An 18258-nucleotide genomic window follows, 5' to 3' on the forward strand; every position below is an offset into this window, starting at 1 on the left:
CGATTATTTAAAAGCATAAACTTTTTATTTTTTTAATCACAATAATCTTATTTAAAATCAATGGCCTGCGATGGCACCGCCAAATATCTTCACTCCTTTTTAGCACGCTTGGCTTTATTGCTGAAAAGAAAGAAATTAATAAACTTTATAATATTAAGATTTTATTATACTACAAGAGCATATTGTTATCGGGAGCAAGCGCGTTACGAGAAGCTAAGAAATCTCCATGGGTTTTTCCATCCAAATACAACTTTTTAACGGCCTTGTTCTGGAGCATCAAGTCGCGCCACTTCAGCTGTCATAGGAAATTATCACTTTATAAATACATAGTAAAATTTTAAAAAACCTTTTACGTACCAATGAGGCAAATCGCTTCGGATTCAATTCAAAGTTATTGCCCGTTGTGAACTTTAAAGATGGAAAACGTTCGCACCAGGGCCAAATCATATAGTCCAGCATTCCTGGAGTGGAACCACCAAAAAAGTTGGTTTCACGTTGCTTTAGTTCCTTCTCATAGATCTCCAGTCCGCCGTAGTAGTCCGTGTGCCCCAAGTTGGTGGGGTTCCGATTAAAGACTAGGTTATGGAAGGTTTCGATAAAATGCGTGAAGCTCTTGATCAGGAGTTTATCCATTGCCTTTTTGAAAGGATCATCGGGATATAGCGGTACCTCCGGATACTTTTCGTCCAGGTAGTCGCAAATGATGAGCGATTCTATAATGACTGGATTTCCCGGCTCGGTGACCACCTCTAATGCCGGAACCATCAGGGAGCTGCTCACCTGGCGAAACCACTCGGGTTTCTTGTCCACATTGATGTAAATAGTGTGATGAGGCAGGTTCTTGGCTTCCAGAACCAAGTGCACACGGTGTGAAAATGGACAAAATCGCATCGAGTACACTTTCAAGATCGCATCATCCGGAAAAATGGGCTTTTTGGAACCTGGGATGTTAATAGAGCTTTAAAACTGTACTGCAATTTTCGTTAGCCTTACTTACCTTCTGTTAAATGCTGAGTTTCGCTCATGTTGGCGTAGCAAAATTAAAAGACTTTTGTAAACCCTTAGAAATCCGCAATTGATGTGATTGCTAAATTGATGTGATTTAAAATGCATGCTAGGTGTTAAATTAAATATATAGTCAGGGCCGGATTAAGAATTTGGGGGCCCCAGAGCCGATCAATGTGTGGGGAACCTTCAGCGAACAGAAATTATTTACACTATGTAATAAGATTAAGTCTTCAATTCATTTTATTTATTTATTATCACCATTTTAACTTAGTCATCTAATACAGCGTAAAAGAGTAGAGTAAAATATAAGTAGTGTTTCAAATTTCAGCTGTATACAGTAAAAACAAACGCACTTTCGAATTTTTATACTAAAAAGACTTTTTACGGCATTTTTCATTCGCAAAATTCTTAACAATATCATCAAAAGTATTAAATGAATCAGGCTTGAACGAAGTCGACTTTTGATCAATTTTATTTTCAAAAGAACAGAACCTTCTCTAGTTTTGTAAAATGTTTAATACTAGGCTATTTAATCCCTGAATTTTAAACCAGCAAACCAATGGTAGAAAAACCAGTGGTGATAGTAAAAACATCAACTTAATCCACCACAAAAACATACCAAAAAGTATTTTTTGCATAAAGCTATAACGGTCACTCTGCTCTAGCGCCGTTTATCGATAATTGTTATAAAAAAAATAGTTAAAGTTGCGGATTTTTTGTGTTTGGCGGTGTGTGCGAAAGAGAGATGGCAGCGGCATATGTTTAGCGTGTCCGGAAAATGTTTACAGTTAGTCCGCCCCTTGCGTAATTGAGCCCGCGTTGGTGTTGGTGGCCCCGTGCATCCGTGTAAATTGTCGCCGATCCGGACGGATTCTGCCGTGTTCAAATCGAAATTATTGCAACGTAATTGACATTAGGTGTTATCTCGACGCCGCCTTTAACTCACGCCCACCGCATCGGCTATAGCTACAGGCCCAGAATCAGCTAGCATTATCTTCCGATCCCGCAATAACTAGGAATTGATAAATACACCCGCGTGCGTTTGTGTGCGTGTGTAATTCTGATGTGCTAAACAGTCCGGCAAATTCACGGGTGAGTAGTGGCAGTCGCTATATTGATTACAGAGTTTCTTGATCAATCTTAGTTTAAGTTCCTGAGCATGGAAAATGCATTCGACGGGCCCCCGACCTACCGCCCAACCACCCACTCGTATTTATTTATAGCAGGCGATTTCCATGTGCGTGTGATTTTGACACCCGCTCAGTTACATACAAACATACACAACCACACACAGATGCACACGTAACTACACTAATATTCAGCACGTTTTTATGCTATTTTCGATCGGCATACTTTTAGTCATGAGTATGTTCTATACATAAATCAGCGCAATTCCGAATGCCATTTCCATTCGCTATCTTCAGAGCCTAATTACGCAAAATCGGGGGAATTAGTAGCACACAGGCCCAAATGCTTATCATACATAGGCGGGGAAAAAGAATGTTCTAGGGGGCTCAGCATATGGAGGTCAACAAGTATTTCAACAAGTTCTGTTTCATGCTTTCACAAAGTCCAGAAAATATGCCTGGTCTTCTGAGTTATTAACGGAATATAACGATATTTGAATTTAATGTTTTTAAAAATTTAGTACATATGTAGTTAGTTTAATTGAAAAGAAGGCGGTTTGATTGATTTTGAATTTCTACAAACAACAATTAAGCCAATATTAAATTTAAATAATAAAATGAAAAGGTTTCTTTAAAATAGAATTTAACACCTCTTCGTCACTTTTATATTTTTAAACCCAAACCGGATGCGTAAGTCCCCTTTTTGGAACCGCCACTGTTATCGCCTATGACCCATATATCAGCATGTGTTTCTTTCGCACTTTTGGCTACTTTCCACATAGTTTTTTTTCACAAGTGTAGGTGGGTGCATGAATCATAGATAATGCCGGTGGCCAGCAGAAGAATCCTTATCGGCCGAGCACTTTTTCGTTTCACCGCTGCTCACACGCCGCCGCCAATCAATTATTCATGAGGCAGCGCAATTTGCAATGTGATATTTGCAATATGCAATCTAAAGCGACTTGCAACCTGGCGCCATCAGTTGGGGCAGCCAAACACTCTATACGGAAAACAAACAATTCTCTACGATCATTTCGATGCCCCCAGATGAATTATTTATCGGCTGTGGGGGCAGCCCTTCAACATCAGTTATGTGTCAGTTGTGGTACTAGTTGAATATTAAACCGGCAGTCCACGTAATTCAGCAGTCGACAGCGACGAACATGGCAAGGTCAAAACCTCGTCCCGTCCGGATTCGATTTTATCAGAGTGGATCCGTAACGTTCCATTCCGATTCCGACGTGATCGACCTCTGCAAAGTCGGGGTTTAAGTGCTTCTATCCGTCCAGAACTTCGTTTTCATGTGGCCGTCACATGACCCGAGGTTTTTCATACTCATATCTCCCCAACAAAGAGTTGACTGAAATTTCACATCATCAAGCTTTACTGGCTTAATGAAGAAGCAAAAAAAGATAATACTGAACTGTATATGTGTGTTTGGGTTCTTAGGTACACAATTTGCAGGTTGCTTGCCTGGAGGTTCAGGTATGAATTTTGTTGGCAGAGAGTTCGAGATAAAAGATAAATTCCTTGGCAGGTAGAGAGCGTATCTCGACTGTGGCTGTAGATGTCTGGTTGAAATTTCAGGCTTAACAACTGAAGATTGCGTCAGTGTTTAGTACATATATAAATCGTGAAAAGTTTTACGATTCAGTCCCCACGGTTTTTGCCGGCTTTGCGTAATTTTAGGTCATTATATGGAGAATACATATGTGATATTTAATAGTGCCGTGTCAGCCAGAAGTGCCAAGTTTTTAAACGTGGAGATATCATGTGAAATTCGAACTGACTCATCAACAATTTATCGTTTGTACTTTGAGCGATCGCCTGCGAAATTTCAGTTTTTATGGGCAGGGCCAAGCTAAATTGGATTTTTGTAGACCCAACCGAAAAGGGGGAATGGGTTCCAAGAAATCGGACTACATGAAATGGAGATCTTATGTGAAATTTGAGTGTGTGGTGACTCAATAGCGAGCATACCAACATACATACATACGTTGGAATTTCACAATTTGCGAAATAAACCCACCCTTGTTTTATGAAAAATCAGCCAAAAGATCTTATGCAAAAAGTGAGTCGCTAGTTTTCAAAGCTCTAAAGATTGATGTTTACTAAAAGTACATATTTGAATTTCAGTCTAAAGAAATTAGATACCGTAAGGGGTTTTCACGACTCAGCAATATTAGAATGCTAAAAATTTATTGGAGATATTATGCGATGTTGAATCAAATTGAGTCAGCAGCGAGTTCAGTGACTTTCTGAATTTCTGAACCCTTACCACGAGACCTCGGTATAAAATTCAATACATACAGTTTTTCATATGGAGATGTTATGCGAACTCAAATTGAGTCAGCAAAAAGTAAATGTACAAGAAAAGGGAATAGAAAAAATATATATACAGTGAACGCTTGTCATGGTCCACCAATAAAAAAACGTGCGATTTATCGCAGCTGCTTTCAGCGTTTGAATCGAAAGAATTGGCTGCTAGAATGTCAAAATTTGTTAAAGTTAAAAAAATATATATTTCTCATGTATATATTATTTATGTATATGGTAATAAAATGTTTTTTTTTTATAGAAAAGTTTTAAATAAATTATATTTCTTTAATTTAAAATGTATTAGTTTTTAAGGGTCCAATAGTTAATGTAGCTTCAATCCTCATGGTCTTAAGAACAAATTTCAACTGGAATCGTTGTGCTCTGGTCTTCCCTTTGCTGTTAGCCACGGTCCGAAATCAGCCACGCCCCGTTAAGTTAGTACGCCTTCGATGTGGGTATGCTTTAATGTGGTCCCGCGTCATACACACACACACACACTCTCAGCTCAATTAGCCAACAATGAAACTGGCTTATAAATCGAACCGCAAGCGACGCGCGCCGCTCAGTTGCAAAGCGTTCGGATCGCGGATCGGTTCGGTTTGGAGTCTCCTTAAAAAGTTCTTTTCGGTACGATCATGCAAGTTATTTTTATCATTTCCAAATAAGTTTTTTATCAATGTGTGGGGCAAAAGAAAGTGAATTGAATCGATGACCCTGCTCTCCAAAAATATACAGCATTGAAGCTATCATAAAAACGAACTCGTTTAACATTTTTCTCCCAGTGGTTTCATTAAAATCACGCGAACTGAATTTAAATGAGGCTTGATTACAGATGTAGTAAAAAACAAAAACAAAATAAAAACGAAACATTCAGTCAATGGCGGCAGCACTTGACCAATTGACTGAGTTTGCCGGATTGATTGGGAATTTTTGCCGATGAATTGTGTCTGATCTGATTTGGGGAATTTGTATGCAAATAATTTGTCTCGTTGATTGATTTTTATTGCCCTGAAATTAAGTTTCTGCCTGGCGAATCGTTACTCTGGCAGTTTGGCAGTTAATTTCCTCAACAAGTGCGAACTTCAACCTCAACCTTTAACACTTAACCCCTTGCCAAGGCGATTTGTGTGTCCTTGTAAATGCCGCGGGTGCAATGACAGCCCGCCCACTTCCTGCGACCTTGAGTCCCAACCACCCCCTCCGATTTTATGCAACAACAATGACGTTTCCATTATAACCTATAGTGTTTTGGCTTTCGCTTTTATTAAGTCGATAACCAGCAAATAAAAAACACCACCACCACCCACGTGTATCTGCTGCTCCCCCACTTCTCACCTGTGTCGTAAATTTTCGCCAAAGTTTTATCAATAAATTGGATTTCAATGCAGGACCGTTGAACTAACTGCCTAAGTTGTGGCATTAATGCGCAATTGCAAAATTGTCTGAGTCCCACACACATAGAAAAACACAGCTACAACAACAAGTTGTTACAGTCACAACAATAACAATCTAATTTTCAGTTAGTTAGTTGGGCGAAATTACGAGTCCCGACTGGAAGATTATTTTTTGGCGCGTGCCACTCGTAGTTTGCTCACCGAAGAAACCGCATGGCATCGAACATTTTGGCTCCCGACTAGGAGCTAAAACCAGTTGGCTGATAAGCTGTAGTTAGTAAGCATCAATGGTCTATCGTTATGCGACTGTTACAACTTGACATCTTTTGTGGAGGGTTTAATCAAAGTATTTACCAAATAGCTAAGGAAGAAAACAGTTGGAAAAGAGTAAAAAAGACTCAAAGAAATATGTGATTGCAAGTTTGTGATTCGAGAAGCAAACGCTTCGATAAGAATTTGGAATGTTAAGGCAAAGTGAATTTAGTAGATTTTTTAAAGTGATAAAAGTCTGAACACTTGAAAATTCTCTCTATCAGGAGTGACTTTTGCAATAATGATGATTATTGTAAGAATTTAAATGTGCCAGATAATAGAAAAATAGTGTTAAATTGTGATTAAATTAAAGGTTTTTGTGCTTTTGGAATATTTTTCTTTACATGAATTATTAAATTAAATTCCCTTTTCAACTAATTTATTTAATGCAATGCTAAAAAAAAATACAAACGCTTTTAAGAATGAAATGATCTATATCCCTATTGCCATATAAGAGCAACTCTTTGTTAACCACACACAACAAATGCAGCAAGTCCCATCGTATTTATGGTGATCTTGGGGCACCTGAAACCAGTTGGCGGTTTGGGCTGCTCGCTGATCCATATTTGGAGGTGTCGATCCACCAACGAACGATCTTGAACTTCCGCTTCGGTTGACTGACTTTTTTGGTTATGCAATGGGCAGGCAGAATGGCTTTTGTAAGTGCCTCCGATCGTTTCGGATCGGTACGGCCATAATGAGTGTGGGATGGGAACAAGGGGTTGACAGTAGAACCCCATAAAAGATAGAATTTTGTGTGCGGGTTTGCTGTACTTGTGTTTTCGTTTTTGGCTAATCTCTAACCGACTTTTCCATTCAATTCCAGATCAAAATAAGCGCTCGAACCGACGACTGTCTGACTGATCGGCGACTGTATATAATGATCGTGGCAGATCTGGCTGGGCATTAAACCGAATCGAGTATCAGAGTCAGTAGCTTAAGTCCTAGGAGTGGAAGTACGAAAGAGCAAGTCAAGCCACAACAATGGCGCGACATATTATGGCTGTTTGTGTGGTGTGCCTGCTCTGCGCACACCGCCTCCACTGCCAGGATCACATCGAGAGTCTGCTAAGTCCGGCGCTGGCAATGAGCCAGAGCCAGGAGCAGCTCAACGCCCGCGTCTACACGAACCTCAGTCCCTCCAGCGAAACCACCGATCGGCGACAGCAGCGCTCCGTTTCTGGCGACGACGACACCCCCAATTACAGCACCAGCCCGCCATCGAGGAGACAAAAGCGGCACTCCGGCCACGACCATGGCCACAGCTCCGAGTCCCGTCTCCCGCAGATCACCCAGTACTATCTCGAAAAGCTGATGGTCCAGAACGAGCTGATGAACAGCAGCGGATTCGATGGCCTGCTCCACCAGCTGAGCCTCCACTCGTTGGCCAGTGGGGCAAGTGAAGACACGGTGAGTGGTCCCCTTATCTTCCTTTCATTGTTACATAAATCAAGTAACTATTGTTTCTTTTACAGTGTGTGGCCGCTAGTCGCCTAGTGCATCATGTCCAGCCTCACGATCATCATCACAATCATGACGAGGAGGATGATCACAAAAAGCTTCAGGTGACCAACTGTACACTTAACCAGAATAGTTCCAACGTCATATGTGCTCCACAAATACATACGCTAAGCGAGGGGGTTAAAAACTTTACGCTAAGTGAAAAGGACTTGCTTCACCTATGTCCGATTCTCCTTTATGAGCTGAAAGCCCAGAGCGGCGGATGCATAGAGTCCGAAGTCTTGACCGAAATCGACAGTTCGGAAAAGCTGCTGGAGGAGGAAAAGGACAAGGATATCTTCTACGGTAGGTTTAAGTTCTCTTCGTTTCTTATTCCTTTTGACTAAAGTAAATTTTACTTTTCAGTGTGGATCTATGCCTTTATCTCTGTGTTTGCCTGCGGCATCCTTGGTTTGGTGGGAGTGGCCATCATACCGTTTATGGGTTCGCGGTACTACAAGTACATCATCCAGTATCTGGTGTCGCTGGCCGTGGGTACGATGACTGGCGATGCCCTGCTGCACTTGATGCCTCATGTGAGTAAAGCTGATAACTTTATCGGATCTTTTTCTTCTAAGCCGTGACTAATGTAAAATTTCCAATTGATAGTCCCTGGCAGGCCAGGATGAACGTGGCATGATTATGAAGGGGCTTGGCTGCCTTGCCGGCATTATATTTTTCTACGTCACGGAGCATGCGCTCACAATGATCTCCGAGTGGCGCAAGAGCGTGGAGAAGAAGGAGACAAAGAAGCCGTCGCGGGCGAAGGTGATGCGGGATCCCGACTCGTCGGTGAACAACTCAGTGGCCGGGGACAAGATCTGCAAGCAGAAGTACAGCTCGTATCCGTACTGCTACGATGAGATCACCATGAACAACAAGCAGAGCGAGTGGATGCATCTGCCGGGCGATGGAGTAAACTCGGCAGCGGCGGGCGCTGGCGGAGATGCTGCTTCCGCGTCGGAAGTACGCAACGGTGTGGGCGATCACGACGGGTCCAGCGACATGGCCGCTGCTGCCGAATCGCTGCTCTCAACGCTGCACACGAATTGCGTGGAGATGAACCACCATAATCATAACCACAAGCACAATAGCCACCAGCAGAAAGACGAGGGCATGGACAACAACACCATTGTAACCGATCTGGATGGAAATGCGGTGTACGCCTCGAACAGTGCGAAGGATAAGGACAGCCGTAACGATCATGTGACCGTGATTCTGCGGGAGCATGAGTCCTCGCATCACGGCCACAGCCATCGTCATGGACACGTCCACTCGCCGCCTGAAACGCTGAGCGCCGTGGCCTGGATGATCATCATGGGCGATGGGCTGCACAATTTTACGGATGGCATGGCCATCGGAGCAGCCTTTGCGGAAAACATTGCCGGCGGATTCTCCACTTCGCTGGCTGTCTTCTGTCACGAACTGCCGCACGAGCTGGGCGATTTTGCCATTTTGATGAAAGCCGGCATGTCAGTGAAGTCGGCCGTCTACTACAACCTGTTGACGGGAGTCCTGAGTTTCATTGGCATGATCTTTGGCATTGCCTTTGGCCAGTCGCAGGATGTTGCTCAGTGGATGTTTGCCGTGGCAGCGGGTCTCTTCATATACATTGCGTTAGTCGATATGGTGAGTGGTAAAGCTGACTCTTTCGTCGTTTCTGTTATTCATTTATTATGTTTCTTTAGATGCCCGAGATCTCTGCCTCGCACAAATCTTTGGGACAGTTCCTGCTTCAGATACTCGGCATGCTGAGCGGAGTGGGGATAATGCTAGTGATTGCCCTTTACGAGGGCGATCTGATGAGCGTGTTTGGCACGTCGGGAACCGCATCTCACCAGCGCGTGCATTAATCACATAACTGAAATTGTAACCAACCGCAGCGAATCTTGTAGCGTATTATGTGAATTGCAGCGAATCTTGTGTATTAACTGCATTTTTCCGCCAGGCCTATAGGACCTCTTGAATTATTATTTTTTGTATAATTTGATTAGATTGTTGTTTACCTTAGTCTATGAAGTTACACAAAACCACAGACACAGCCGGTTGGCGCTTATCAAACGCATTTGTTATCCAGTTTATGAAACACACAACCTCACAACCACCCACACAAGCGACGCAGTTCAACCTTTCGTTTTATATTCGTTCCTAATTTTGCTACTGAAATGCGTCCGAATCGATTTCACAGCCGATTAAATGTAAGATGTCTTGAAATTGCTTAGGTTATAAAGTGATCTTGAATTTAGAAGAAACCAATTGAAAAGCATGCCGAAAATGTTGTTCTAAAACGACACACGAAAGAAAAAATAACAGAAAATGGGTGGACCTGGATCCTGAAACCCATTAATTACTGATCTTATACACTGAAAGCAGAACCTAACAATTACGATATATATATATATATATATATATATTGTAGAATATGTAAACGTACATATAGTTTTTGTATTTTGTAGTCTAGGGTGCGCACGTTTACTTTATGCGAGTTTAACATTCTAAACCCAGAATTAAGAGATGTCCACTGTTATGATTTCTGACAGTACTTAATGACTTCAACGCATATAATTTCCACTTAAGGAAACATTCAAAACCATTTAAGCTTAATTTATTATCGTATTTGTAATGAATTGAAAGATTATTACTCTGCACGCTCATGCATAATTTAGTTATTCGCTACCCCGTAGCGCCTTCGTTTAATTATGATTTTGTAATAAACAAAGCTAAAACAAAAGAGTTTCTTTGGTTCCTGATTTATTTCAAATCTATCATCGCGCACACAACTAACACGAAAGTGATTGTGATTCAAAATGAGTAACTAACATTTGTAAAATGGAGCGAATTGCGGCACGATCGCCCTCAATGACTATCCCACACACACCGATCTGCACACGAAGCTATCACTTAAACTGAGCCACTAATAATATTTTATAAAGCCCACACTATGTGCTACTGAGGCAGTAAAACCTATATTAATTCTAGCTGTAAGCTCTACGACAACTTAAGCAGAAAACCAAAAACAGAAAATAAAGAAGTAAACATATAAACACACTGTGCTAAAGGAACTTTGAAGAAATGGATGTAATACTACTTTGGTGATATCACGCAAAAGGCAATTGAAACTAACGAATAATTTTACAATAATGTATTGATAAACATGTATGTAGATAAGCACATGCAAATGGCGCGTATTTTGCTAAAGTTTTGTTTATTTTGTAACGGAAGGTAACACTTTTTAAATTTTCAAAATAAATGTTTTTCCACCTCAACGTCATAAAAAAATATAGAGATAGCGAGAATTTTTGAATTTGGCGGGCAGCAGTGGTTATCGATATCAATGATATTCCTCACATGGTCGATAGAGTTTTCTATATTTAGTATAGCGGTTGTTTTTTATAAAATACGTAAATATGGACAAACAATCAAAAACGGATAAGGTAGGATACAGATAGAGAAATTAATTTAATTCATTTTGTTTTTAATTGTTCATTAAATTTGCTAGTGGCTTAACAAACTACATGTATTTGTCACTTAAATATTTTAAATGTTATTTAAGAAAGGTATTTGTCACATACTTTAGTACACCTAGCTGGTATCGTACTAAAAAACGGTGCCGGCTGGCTATCGATATCGCCAGCTGCGCAATCGACGTCCCACCACCACTAGTTGTCAACATAATTGCAAAGATGCGGCCCACATTCCTGGCCATTTTGTGCTTCCTGGCGTGGAATCCCAGCTCCGAGGCGACCGGCAACCTGAGTCCTGGCGCGGTGGGAGTACACCGTCGTTTCGAGTACAAGTACTCGTTTAAGCCGCCGTATTTGGCCCAGAAAGACGGAACCGTACCGTTTTGGGAGTACGGGGGAAGTGAGTACGAGCTCCACGTCAGTTGTTTTGGCCCACTCGCTAACGCTCTGCGGCTGTGAGTGCGAGCGAGACGGCGCACGGCGGCCAAGTGTACACGCAGGCACTTTGTTTGGATTTCGATTTGAGGTATCAGTCCGGGTGTTTCTATAGCCACAACTTGTTGCTCCTCATTCCAGATGCCATCGCCAGTTCGGAAAGTGTGCGCGTGGCGCCATCGCTCCGCTCGCAAAAGGGTGCCATCTGGACGAAATCGCAGACGAACTTCGACTGGTGGGACGTGGAGATTGTGTTCCGGGTGACGGGACGTGGCCGGATCGGAGCCGATGGTCTGGCTTTCTGGTACACCACCGAGAAGGGTGACTACAATGGCCCAGTGTTTGGATCCTCGGACCGCTGGAACGGTCTGGCCATCATGTTCGATTCCTTCGACAACGACAACAAGCACAACAATCCCTACATCAGTGCTGTGCTCAACGATGGCACCAAGTTCTACGACCACGCCAACGATGGAACCACCCAGCTCCTGAGCGGTTGCCTAAGGGATTTCCGTAATAAGCCATTCCCAACGAGGGCGCGCATCGAGTACTACAACAATGTACTTACGGTGCTTATCCACAACGGAATGACCAACAACAACGATGACTACGAGCTGTGTCTCCGGGCGGATAACGTGAATCTGCCCAAGAACGGTTACTTTGGCATTTCGGCTGCCACTGGCGGTCTGGCCGATGACCACGATGTGTTCCACTTCCTGACCACCTCGCTGCATGCCGCCGGACAGGCGCAGGAGCAGCCTAAGGTGGACAACCAGGAAAAGCTGACGCAAGAGTACAAGGAGTACCAAGAGAAGCTAGAGAAGCAGAAGCAGGACTACAAGAAGGAGCATCCCGACGAGGTGAGTGCCACGCAAACAGCTGATAAAGATGTCTTATCTGCAAATACTGATAATCAATAATCACATAATCCCACAGCACAAAGACGACGAGGACTGGGAAGAGTTCTACGAATCGGAGAACCAGCGTGAGTTGCGTCAGATCTGGCAGGGTCAGAGCCAGATTGCTGATCATTTGCGTGAGCTTTCCCGCAAGGTGGACGAGATTATTGGCCGCCAGGAGACCACGCTCTCGCTGGTGTCGCGCAATGCTGGACAGGCTCTTCCAGCTCCACCAGCTGCCGGTGGAGCACAACAGCAACAACTGCCCGTTGGCGCCGTCAGCAGGACTGATGTCGATCTTCTGCTCACCAACCAGAATGTGCTGCTCAGCGCCATCCGCGAGATACGGCAACTGGTCGGCGATATCAATGTGCGCACTGATAACATTCAAACGAATCAGAAGCACGCGCCTACAGCACAAATCCAGTCAACCGGCTATGATGTGCAAACGCTCATCGCCGAGATGCGCGATGGAATGAACCAGGTCAAACAGGGCATCACCCATGTGGGCCAGAGGTGAGAATTAAGCTTGGGGTTTATTCTTGATTGCTGAAACCTGTTGTCTTTTAAGTCAGCATTTTTATTCAATTAACATGTCTAGGCCTGGACTTGATCTCGATTTATTCGTTGATCGTTATCAGTTAGAATTTTATGACCTGTGTTTAAACTTTAAAGCTAACCTTTTAAATTTTGTTTTAGGAGTAAAGAAAATAATAGCAATTTTTTCTCATTCTGAATACCATTTAACTATCAGTTTTAATAAGACTTTTATTATAGTTTATAAATCATTTGGAGTAGTTTCAACTTTGATTACGTGTTATTTAATATTTTTGTACGTTACAGATTGGGAGCGCCACAGGCAGGAGCGCAGGTGGCCAACTGTCCCACGGGCAACTGTGTTGGAGTCACATTGTTCCTAAGCGTAACTGTTGTCCAATTGCTGCTAGTCTTCATCTACAACGTTTTCAAGTGAGAATTTATTTTTTTACAATAACATTTTTTGATTTCATATATTTAAAAAACTTTTTATTGCAGAAACCGCAGCGAAGCACAAGCGAAAAAGTTCTACTAGGCGAAATCGCGACACATTGGGATCTTAACGAGTAACAAACACACAAGCATACACCCACACAAAACACGAGGAAACACATTCGCACACCTGACTAGGCAGCAACTAAATTTAGTTTAAATGAAAGATTTAAGACTTCTGCGTAGCATGCTCTACCATTACATGTAACTGTTTGCTTTTATATAGAAGTCTGTTTAATCGGTCAGGTCCCAGATCCGGATTCAAGTCGTTACTTAATCGAAGAAAGAACAAGATATTTGAACAATGTTTAAGCCTCATGACAATGCCACGCAATACAAAATGAAGAAATCGTCGAAGAAGCCGTAAGACAAACTTCCCTTTAGAAATAGACAGCAGAGGATGTTTTTTAATTGTTTAGCAAGTCAAGTCGAAAGTCTCACTCCATTCTCAACTCTGCATATCATGTGTGCAGGCATTTCTATAAAAAGAAGGAATATCAATCCTCAAAAAAGGAAAAAAATTATAAAAATCGTAAAACCTATAAATGTATGAAAATTCCGTAAACGTAGCTAATTTCTATAATATTCTGTATAATTTAGAGTTGATGGAGTCCTGTGGGCTCGGCTCTTGAAAACTGAATTGGCAACATAAATCTTTCTTTTCATTTTCACTTGCTTTTTGTTAGTTAGCCTGAAAGTGAATTTATGTAATAATTATGAAGAACTGTCTCACTAAGTTTTTGTTTTGTTCGCAAGCCACTGGTGCGATGCAAGGAAGTTTTCTACTGAATAATCTTAATATAAATACTGATAAATTATAAAACAATTGAAGTGAAGTGTGTTTTTATATATGTTGTCCATTCCAGTCTCGATAGAATGTTTAAACTGAAAATAAAAATCAATTTATAGAAAATCGTCACAAAAGTCTATCTTTAACTGTCCAACTTTATCGCTTGAGTGTGCTTTTTCATTTTATATTTATACTCCCCCGCATCCGAAACTATTTTCGCTGATATCGACAGAGGAAAAACTTTATTTCTTGAAAAGTCTGCGTAAGCATAAACTAGAATCGCTGTCAGTTGTCCAGCCCCATTCTTCCACAGATGACAATGCGGCAAAAATGGCGCCACTTGGTCGCCACATGCGAGGAGTTTGGGGGACGAGTTGGGTTCTGGTGAACTTTTGCCATAAAATGTTACTGCCATTGGTGGCATTGTGGGCATGTTCTTTGTGGTTCGGGTTCCCAGCCCAGCGGTAAAAATAGGAAAATCCCAGGAATACCCAGCCAAAGATAAATGGACAGAAGCCAACGGCAGTCGTGGCCCATGTTATAAATCCACTTTGGAGTTGGGGAAGGGGTTTTGTGGGGTTTTTATGCTGGTAGCTCTGGTGTGTGGTTGGATGGTAGCTCTGACTATGTATTTCAAGTCCTATGTACTTTCAATGCGCAGGAGCAGGACCAGTAGGAAAGAGGTTTGGGAGGGGGTCTTGAACGGCTACTAACTTTTTATAACAGCCAATCGGCACGAGTCTCGCAAACAGAGAAAATGGTTTCGTTCTGTGAGGGTTTTCCCAGCAGGGATGAGAACGATGCACTGAAACAAAACTTAGTTTACAGTTAAGTCTGAATGTAAGCAAACTAAATTCAATTTAAGTTTAAGTTCTATAAAAACAGAATTCGTACCCGTCGAACTATCGAATTGCAAGTGTTACTATTATAAATAAAGTCAGGAGAAAGTTTTGCTGTAGATAAAAGTAGTTAGGTTGTGAAACCTTTATTAAACCATGATTCATATATTGTTGGTAAAAACAGCCTTGTCATTATACTATTCAATAATACAATAGTTTCGGGTTTAGAAGCCTTGTAAAATTAATTTTTAGAATGTTAACTTTATAATTCAAGTTTCGAGCTTAGCAAGATACACAAACAAATCAATACATAATCATAATCAATATCGTAAGAATAATCTTGTTTTCAAATAAATATTTTAATGGATTCTTTTTTATTCTATTCTTATTTCAATTTCAAATATTTAGTTAAGTTTGCTTAAATTTTACTTAAACACAAAACACTTAAATCTTAAGACCCTTAAAAGTAATTTATACTTTCCAATCCATTTAACCATCCGGATCACTTCGCTTACCCCAGAATTAGATCAATATAGTAGCAATTTAAAAAGGATGGCAAAACTTTAATAATCCATATTGCATATTTACACATCTGTGGAATTTCAGAGCTCACCACAATCCATTAGTAAATGAAATTCATAAATCCCCTTCCAAATGTCCTCATTCCCGTTCCCTCCTTCAATCAGAAAACGAACGACAGTTTGCAACATTTGCCAAACATTTGCGAAAAAAGGGGATATAAAATCAAAGTCAAAGTAGTTACGATGTGGCGGGGTGGATCTGACTGGATATATCAGAGCGATATATGTTGACAAATCCACCGCCCATGTTCTGAATATCCTGGCGAGGAGGAGCAGTGGCAGCGTGACAAATGTTGCGCAAACAAATGGATTACATTGCTACAAGCAATCCCCGCCAGCTACCCGAATGCCTCTCAATGAATCATAAATTTCCATAACTGTCATCCGATCTGGGCAGATTTCTTTTTTTCCTCGGTTTGCCGAAGAAAGCAAATTGGCCGTCACTGGATTACGAACTTAGTTGCTAATCCTTAAATTGAATTTTGCCTCGTAATTTGCTAATGACCCGAACAAAGCTAAAGCCAATAAAATTAAATTAATACGGACTTTTCTGATTACAATTAGAAAATTTAGTTTTAATGTTCGAATGATAAATCGGTTTTGTCGGTTATCAAAACTGGTTAACAAAAAAAAGCAACTTGCTTCTAAACCTAAAAACTATTGCGATTCTATTAAATTTCAAAATTACCTTGAACAATTTTTGGTTGTTACTTAGAAAACTGCCATTAAATTTTTGATTTAGTATTCGATTTTTTGATTTAATGTTTGAATTTTACTTATGTTAGATTATAAATCTAATTTTTCAGTGGTTTACACAAAGGTGCACTTTCCATAACGCACAACTTTAGCAATTTTCTCTTAATGTTTCTGACTAATTTCTTTAAAGAACTACGTTTAAGTTTGTAAATTTTTTATCCCTGTTTTTAGACACATATCTTTAATTTTCTGATAGCTTGCACAACGGTGATAAGGAAGCTAGCTTCGGCAAGCCGAAGCTTATATACCCTTGTCATAAAATATGTCAAACAAAATACTTAAAGACTAAACAACATCGAATCTATGACGATTTTTCTATTTATTTTCCATATTTTCGACGAATTTTATATGACAGCTATATGATATAGTCGCCCGATTTTTAAAAATCATGATTGTCTGATGAAAAACAACGCTGTTCTCATTTTATTTCCGTTAACTCTATACAGACTCTTTCCTATGGCAGCTATATGATATAGTTGTCCCACTTGTATGAAATTTTTTTTTGCTCTGCAAGGGTATAAAAATAACGTTCGATCTTTAAGTGTATAAAACCTTTTCATTACTTTACTCTTATTTGTATTTGAGCAGATTTAAGTTTAAAGGCTATTATGAAGAATCCCTTCTTCCATCTATTAAATATCGTTCCATCTGCAATTGAACGAATTGTTAAATTTCCATAGTTAAATCCCCCGACCAGAAGTGCGAGGACAATGGGAAAACTGCTCCTCGGATGCTGAATGTTTGTGCAACTGCTTTAGTTTCCCGATGCCATTAGGTTGCAAGTTGGCGGATGACAAAGGATAGTCCATTAGACACAAGTCACAATTCCATTGAAGCGAGCTGGCAAATGGCAAATGGAGTCGCATCGAAACCCCTCGTCCTTTTTCATGGCTTGCATCCTGAGCTCCGAGTCCTGCACCCTTTGTGAATGTTTTTGCGAACGAAACCAGAACAAAAGTCAGGCCTGGATAATATTTTGCGCTTTTTGGTATGACGAATCCACATGACACACACGAATCGAATGGACCGAAATCACCTCCACCCCCCGGGAAAATCCGGGAAAGTCCGGGGAAACCCCCCGCTCCTCATCCGTTTAGCGGGCAATCAAGCGTGTAGGGCAATTCAATAAAGCCGAATGTGGATGGGGGTGCCACAAGTTGGGAGAACTTTATCAACACCCATGTCGGCATTAGTTTTGTTTACAAACTTTCCGTTGCCTTTTTGACAGTTTCCCGGGGGTGGAGTTTTCCTTCCCCCTCCCCATTCCGATTTTTCCGGGGTGGATTTTTGCGGGGATTTTTATTTATGAGCACTTAAACCGAAGCGCAAACTAAAATTGCACATTGCACATCTACATAAATATGCAATTGCGGGCTTGTGAGAAAGTTGTCCCGCTGATAAATGATGAAAAAATTATAAATAAATACGGGATACATATCATCCAGCCCCTCCTCCTTCTTGTTGTTGTTTTGCCCATCCCTCATGTCGCCGTCACCCCAACGGAGTTCTTAGATGACAGTTCCCGATAATGGTGACATCAATTTGAAACTCAATTGAGCTTGTTCCCGGCTCCTTGATAAATGCTGTGCTATCAGCGCCGTTTATCGTCCTCCGGTTTGTGACTGGGTGCGACAAGTCAGCGATTTGGAAACGGACTCGGACAGCCAACCCCACAAGGTGATGGCTGCCATCCTCGTTCGTCCTTGCTCATCCCAGTCCTCGATCTCTGGGGCGTTGCCAGCAGTTTATGTACATGTTTAATTCCTGCTTAATTGCTCTCCCAGCCAGCGGGGCAGATCCCTCAT

The 18258-nt window shown here is 41.3% G+C and overlaps 3 protein-coding genes across 7 annotated transcripts; 2 read left to right on the forward strand and 1 right to left on the reverse strand.

Moving 5' to 3' along the window:
• Window positions 1–3: 3 nt before the first annotated feature.
• On the reverse strand, window positions 4–1571 carry LOC108089010 (pyrimidodiazepine synthase). Of its 4 annotated transcripts, none has more exons than XM_017187088.1 (5): window positions 1362–1571; window positions 998–1087; window positions 358–941; window positions 174–295; window positions 4–120 (listed from the first exon to the last, which is right to left on the reverse strand). In XM_017187088.1, exons 2-5 carry the CDS (start codon window positions 1023–1025, stop codon window positions 90–92), a joined length of 765 nt encoding a protein of 254 aa, XP_017042577.1. In that variant the 5' UTR covers window positions 1026–1087; window positions 1362–1571; the 3' UTR covers window positions 4–89. The 4 variants fall into 4 exon arrangements, with proteins under 4 accessions (XP_017042577.1, XP_017042576.1, XP_017042578.1 ...); XM_017187087.1 differs by having other exon boundaries at window positions 998–1192; window positions 1267–1571; XM_017187089.2 differs by having other exon boundaries at window positions 1501–1523.
• Window positions 1572–1678: 107 nt separating this feature from the next.
• On the forward strand, window positions 1679–10393 carry LOC108089009 (zinc transporter foi). Of its 2 annotated transcripts, none has more exons than XM_017187085.2 (6): window positions 1679–2100; window positions 6987–7570; window positions 7636–7966; window positions 8027–8196; window positions 8270–9289; window positions 9349–10393. In XM_017187085.2, exons 2-6 carry the CDS (start codon window positions 7145–7147, stop codon window positions 9511–9513), a joined length of 2112 nt encoding a protein of 703 aa, XP_017042574.1. In that variant the 5' UTR covers window positions 1679–2100; window positions 6987–7144; the 3' UTR covers window positions 9514–10393. The 2 variants fall into 2 exon arrangements, with proteins under 2 accessions (XP_017042574.1, XP_017042575.1); XM_017187086.1 differs by lacking the exon at window positions 1679–2100 and adding an exon at window positions 5035–5081.
• Window positions 10394–11305: 912 nt separating this feature from the next.
• On the forward strand, window positions 11306–14400 carry LOC108089051 (protein ERGIC-53). The gene is made up of 5 exons (XM_017187159.2): window positions 11306–11524; window positions 11701–12419; window positions 12496–12974; window positions 13302–13427; window positions 13494–14400. The coding sequence occupies exons 1-5, from the start codon at window positions 11344–11346 to the stop codon at window positions 13528–13530; spliced, it is 1542 nt and encodes a 513-aa protein (XP_017042648.1). The 5' UTR covers window positions 11306–11343; the 3' UTR covers window positions 13531–14400.
• Window positions 14401–18258: the final 3858 nt, after the last annotated feature.

The sequence above is a fragment of the Drosophila ficusphila genome, unplaced genomic scaffold, assembly GCF_018152265.1.
Source record: "Drosophila ficusphila isolate 14025-0441.05 unplaced genomic scaffold, ASM1815226v1 contig_106, whole genome shotgun sequence".
Classification (NCBI taxonomy): Eukaryota; Metazoa; Arthropoda; class Insecta; order Diptera; family Drosophilidae; genus Drosophila; species Drosophila ficusphila.

Excerpts from the sequence above, each read along its gene's own strand:
- LOC108089009 (XM_017187085.2), top strand. The coding sequence starts at position 7,145 with ATGGCGCGACATATTATGGCTGTTTGTGTGGTGTGCCTGCTCTGCGCA. Across the intron at positions 7,967-8,026 it reads GGACAAGGATATCTTCTACG|TGTGGATCTATGCCTTTATC; the intron begins GTAGGTTTAAGT and ends TTTACTTTTCAG. Across the intron at positions 9,290-9,348 it reads ACATTGCGTTAGTCGATATG|ATGCCCGAGATCTCTGCCTC; the intron begins GTGAGTGGTAAA and ends ATGTTTCTTTAG.
- LOC108089010 (XM_017187088.1), bottom strand. The coding sequence starts at position 1,025 with ATGAGCGAAACTCAGCATTTAACAGAAG. Across the intron at positions 296-357 it reads CGAAGCGATTTGCCTCATTG|CTGAAGTGGCGCGACTTGAT; the intron begins GTACGTAAAAGG and ends TTCCTATGACAG. Across the intron at positions 121-173 it reads CCCGATAACAATATGCTCTT|CAATAAAGCCAAGCGTGCTA; the intron begins GTAGTATAATAA and ends CTTTCTTTTCAG.
- LOC108089051 (XM_017187159.2), top strand. The coding sequence starts at position 11,344 with ATGCGGCCCACATTCCTGGCCATTTTGTGCTTCCTGGCGTGGAATCCC. Across the intron at positions 12,420-12,495 it reads AGAAGGAGCATCCCGACGAG|CACAAAGACGACGAGGACTG; the intron begins GTGAGTGCCACG and ends ATAATCCCACAG. Across the intron at positions 13,428-13,493 it reads TTCATCTACAACGTTTTCAA|AAACCGCAGCGAAGCACAAG; the intron begins GTGAGAATTTAT and ends TTTTTATTGCAG.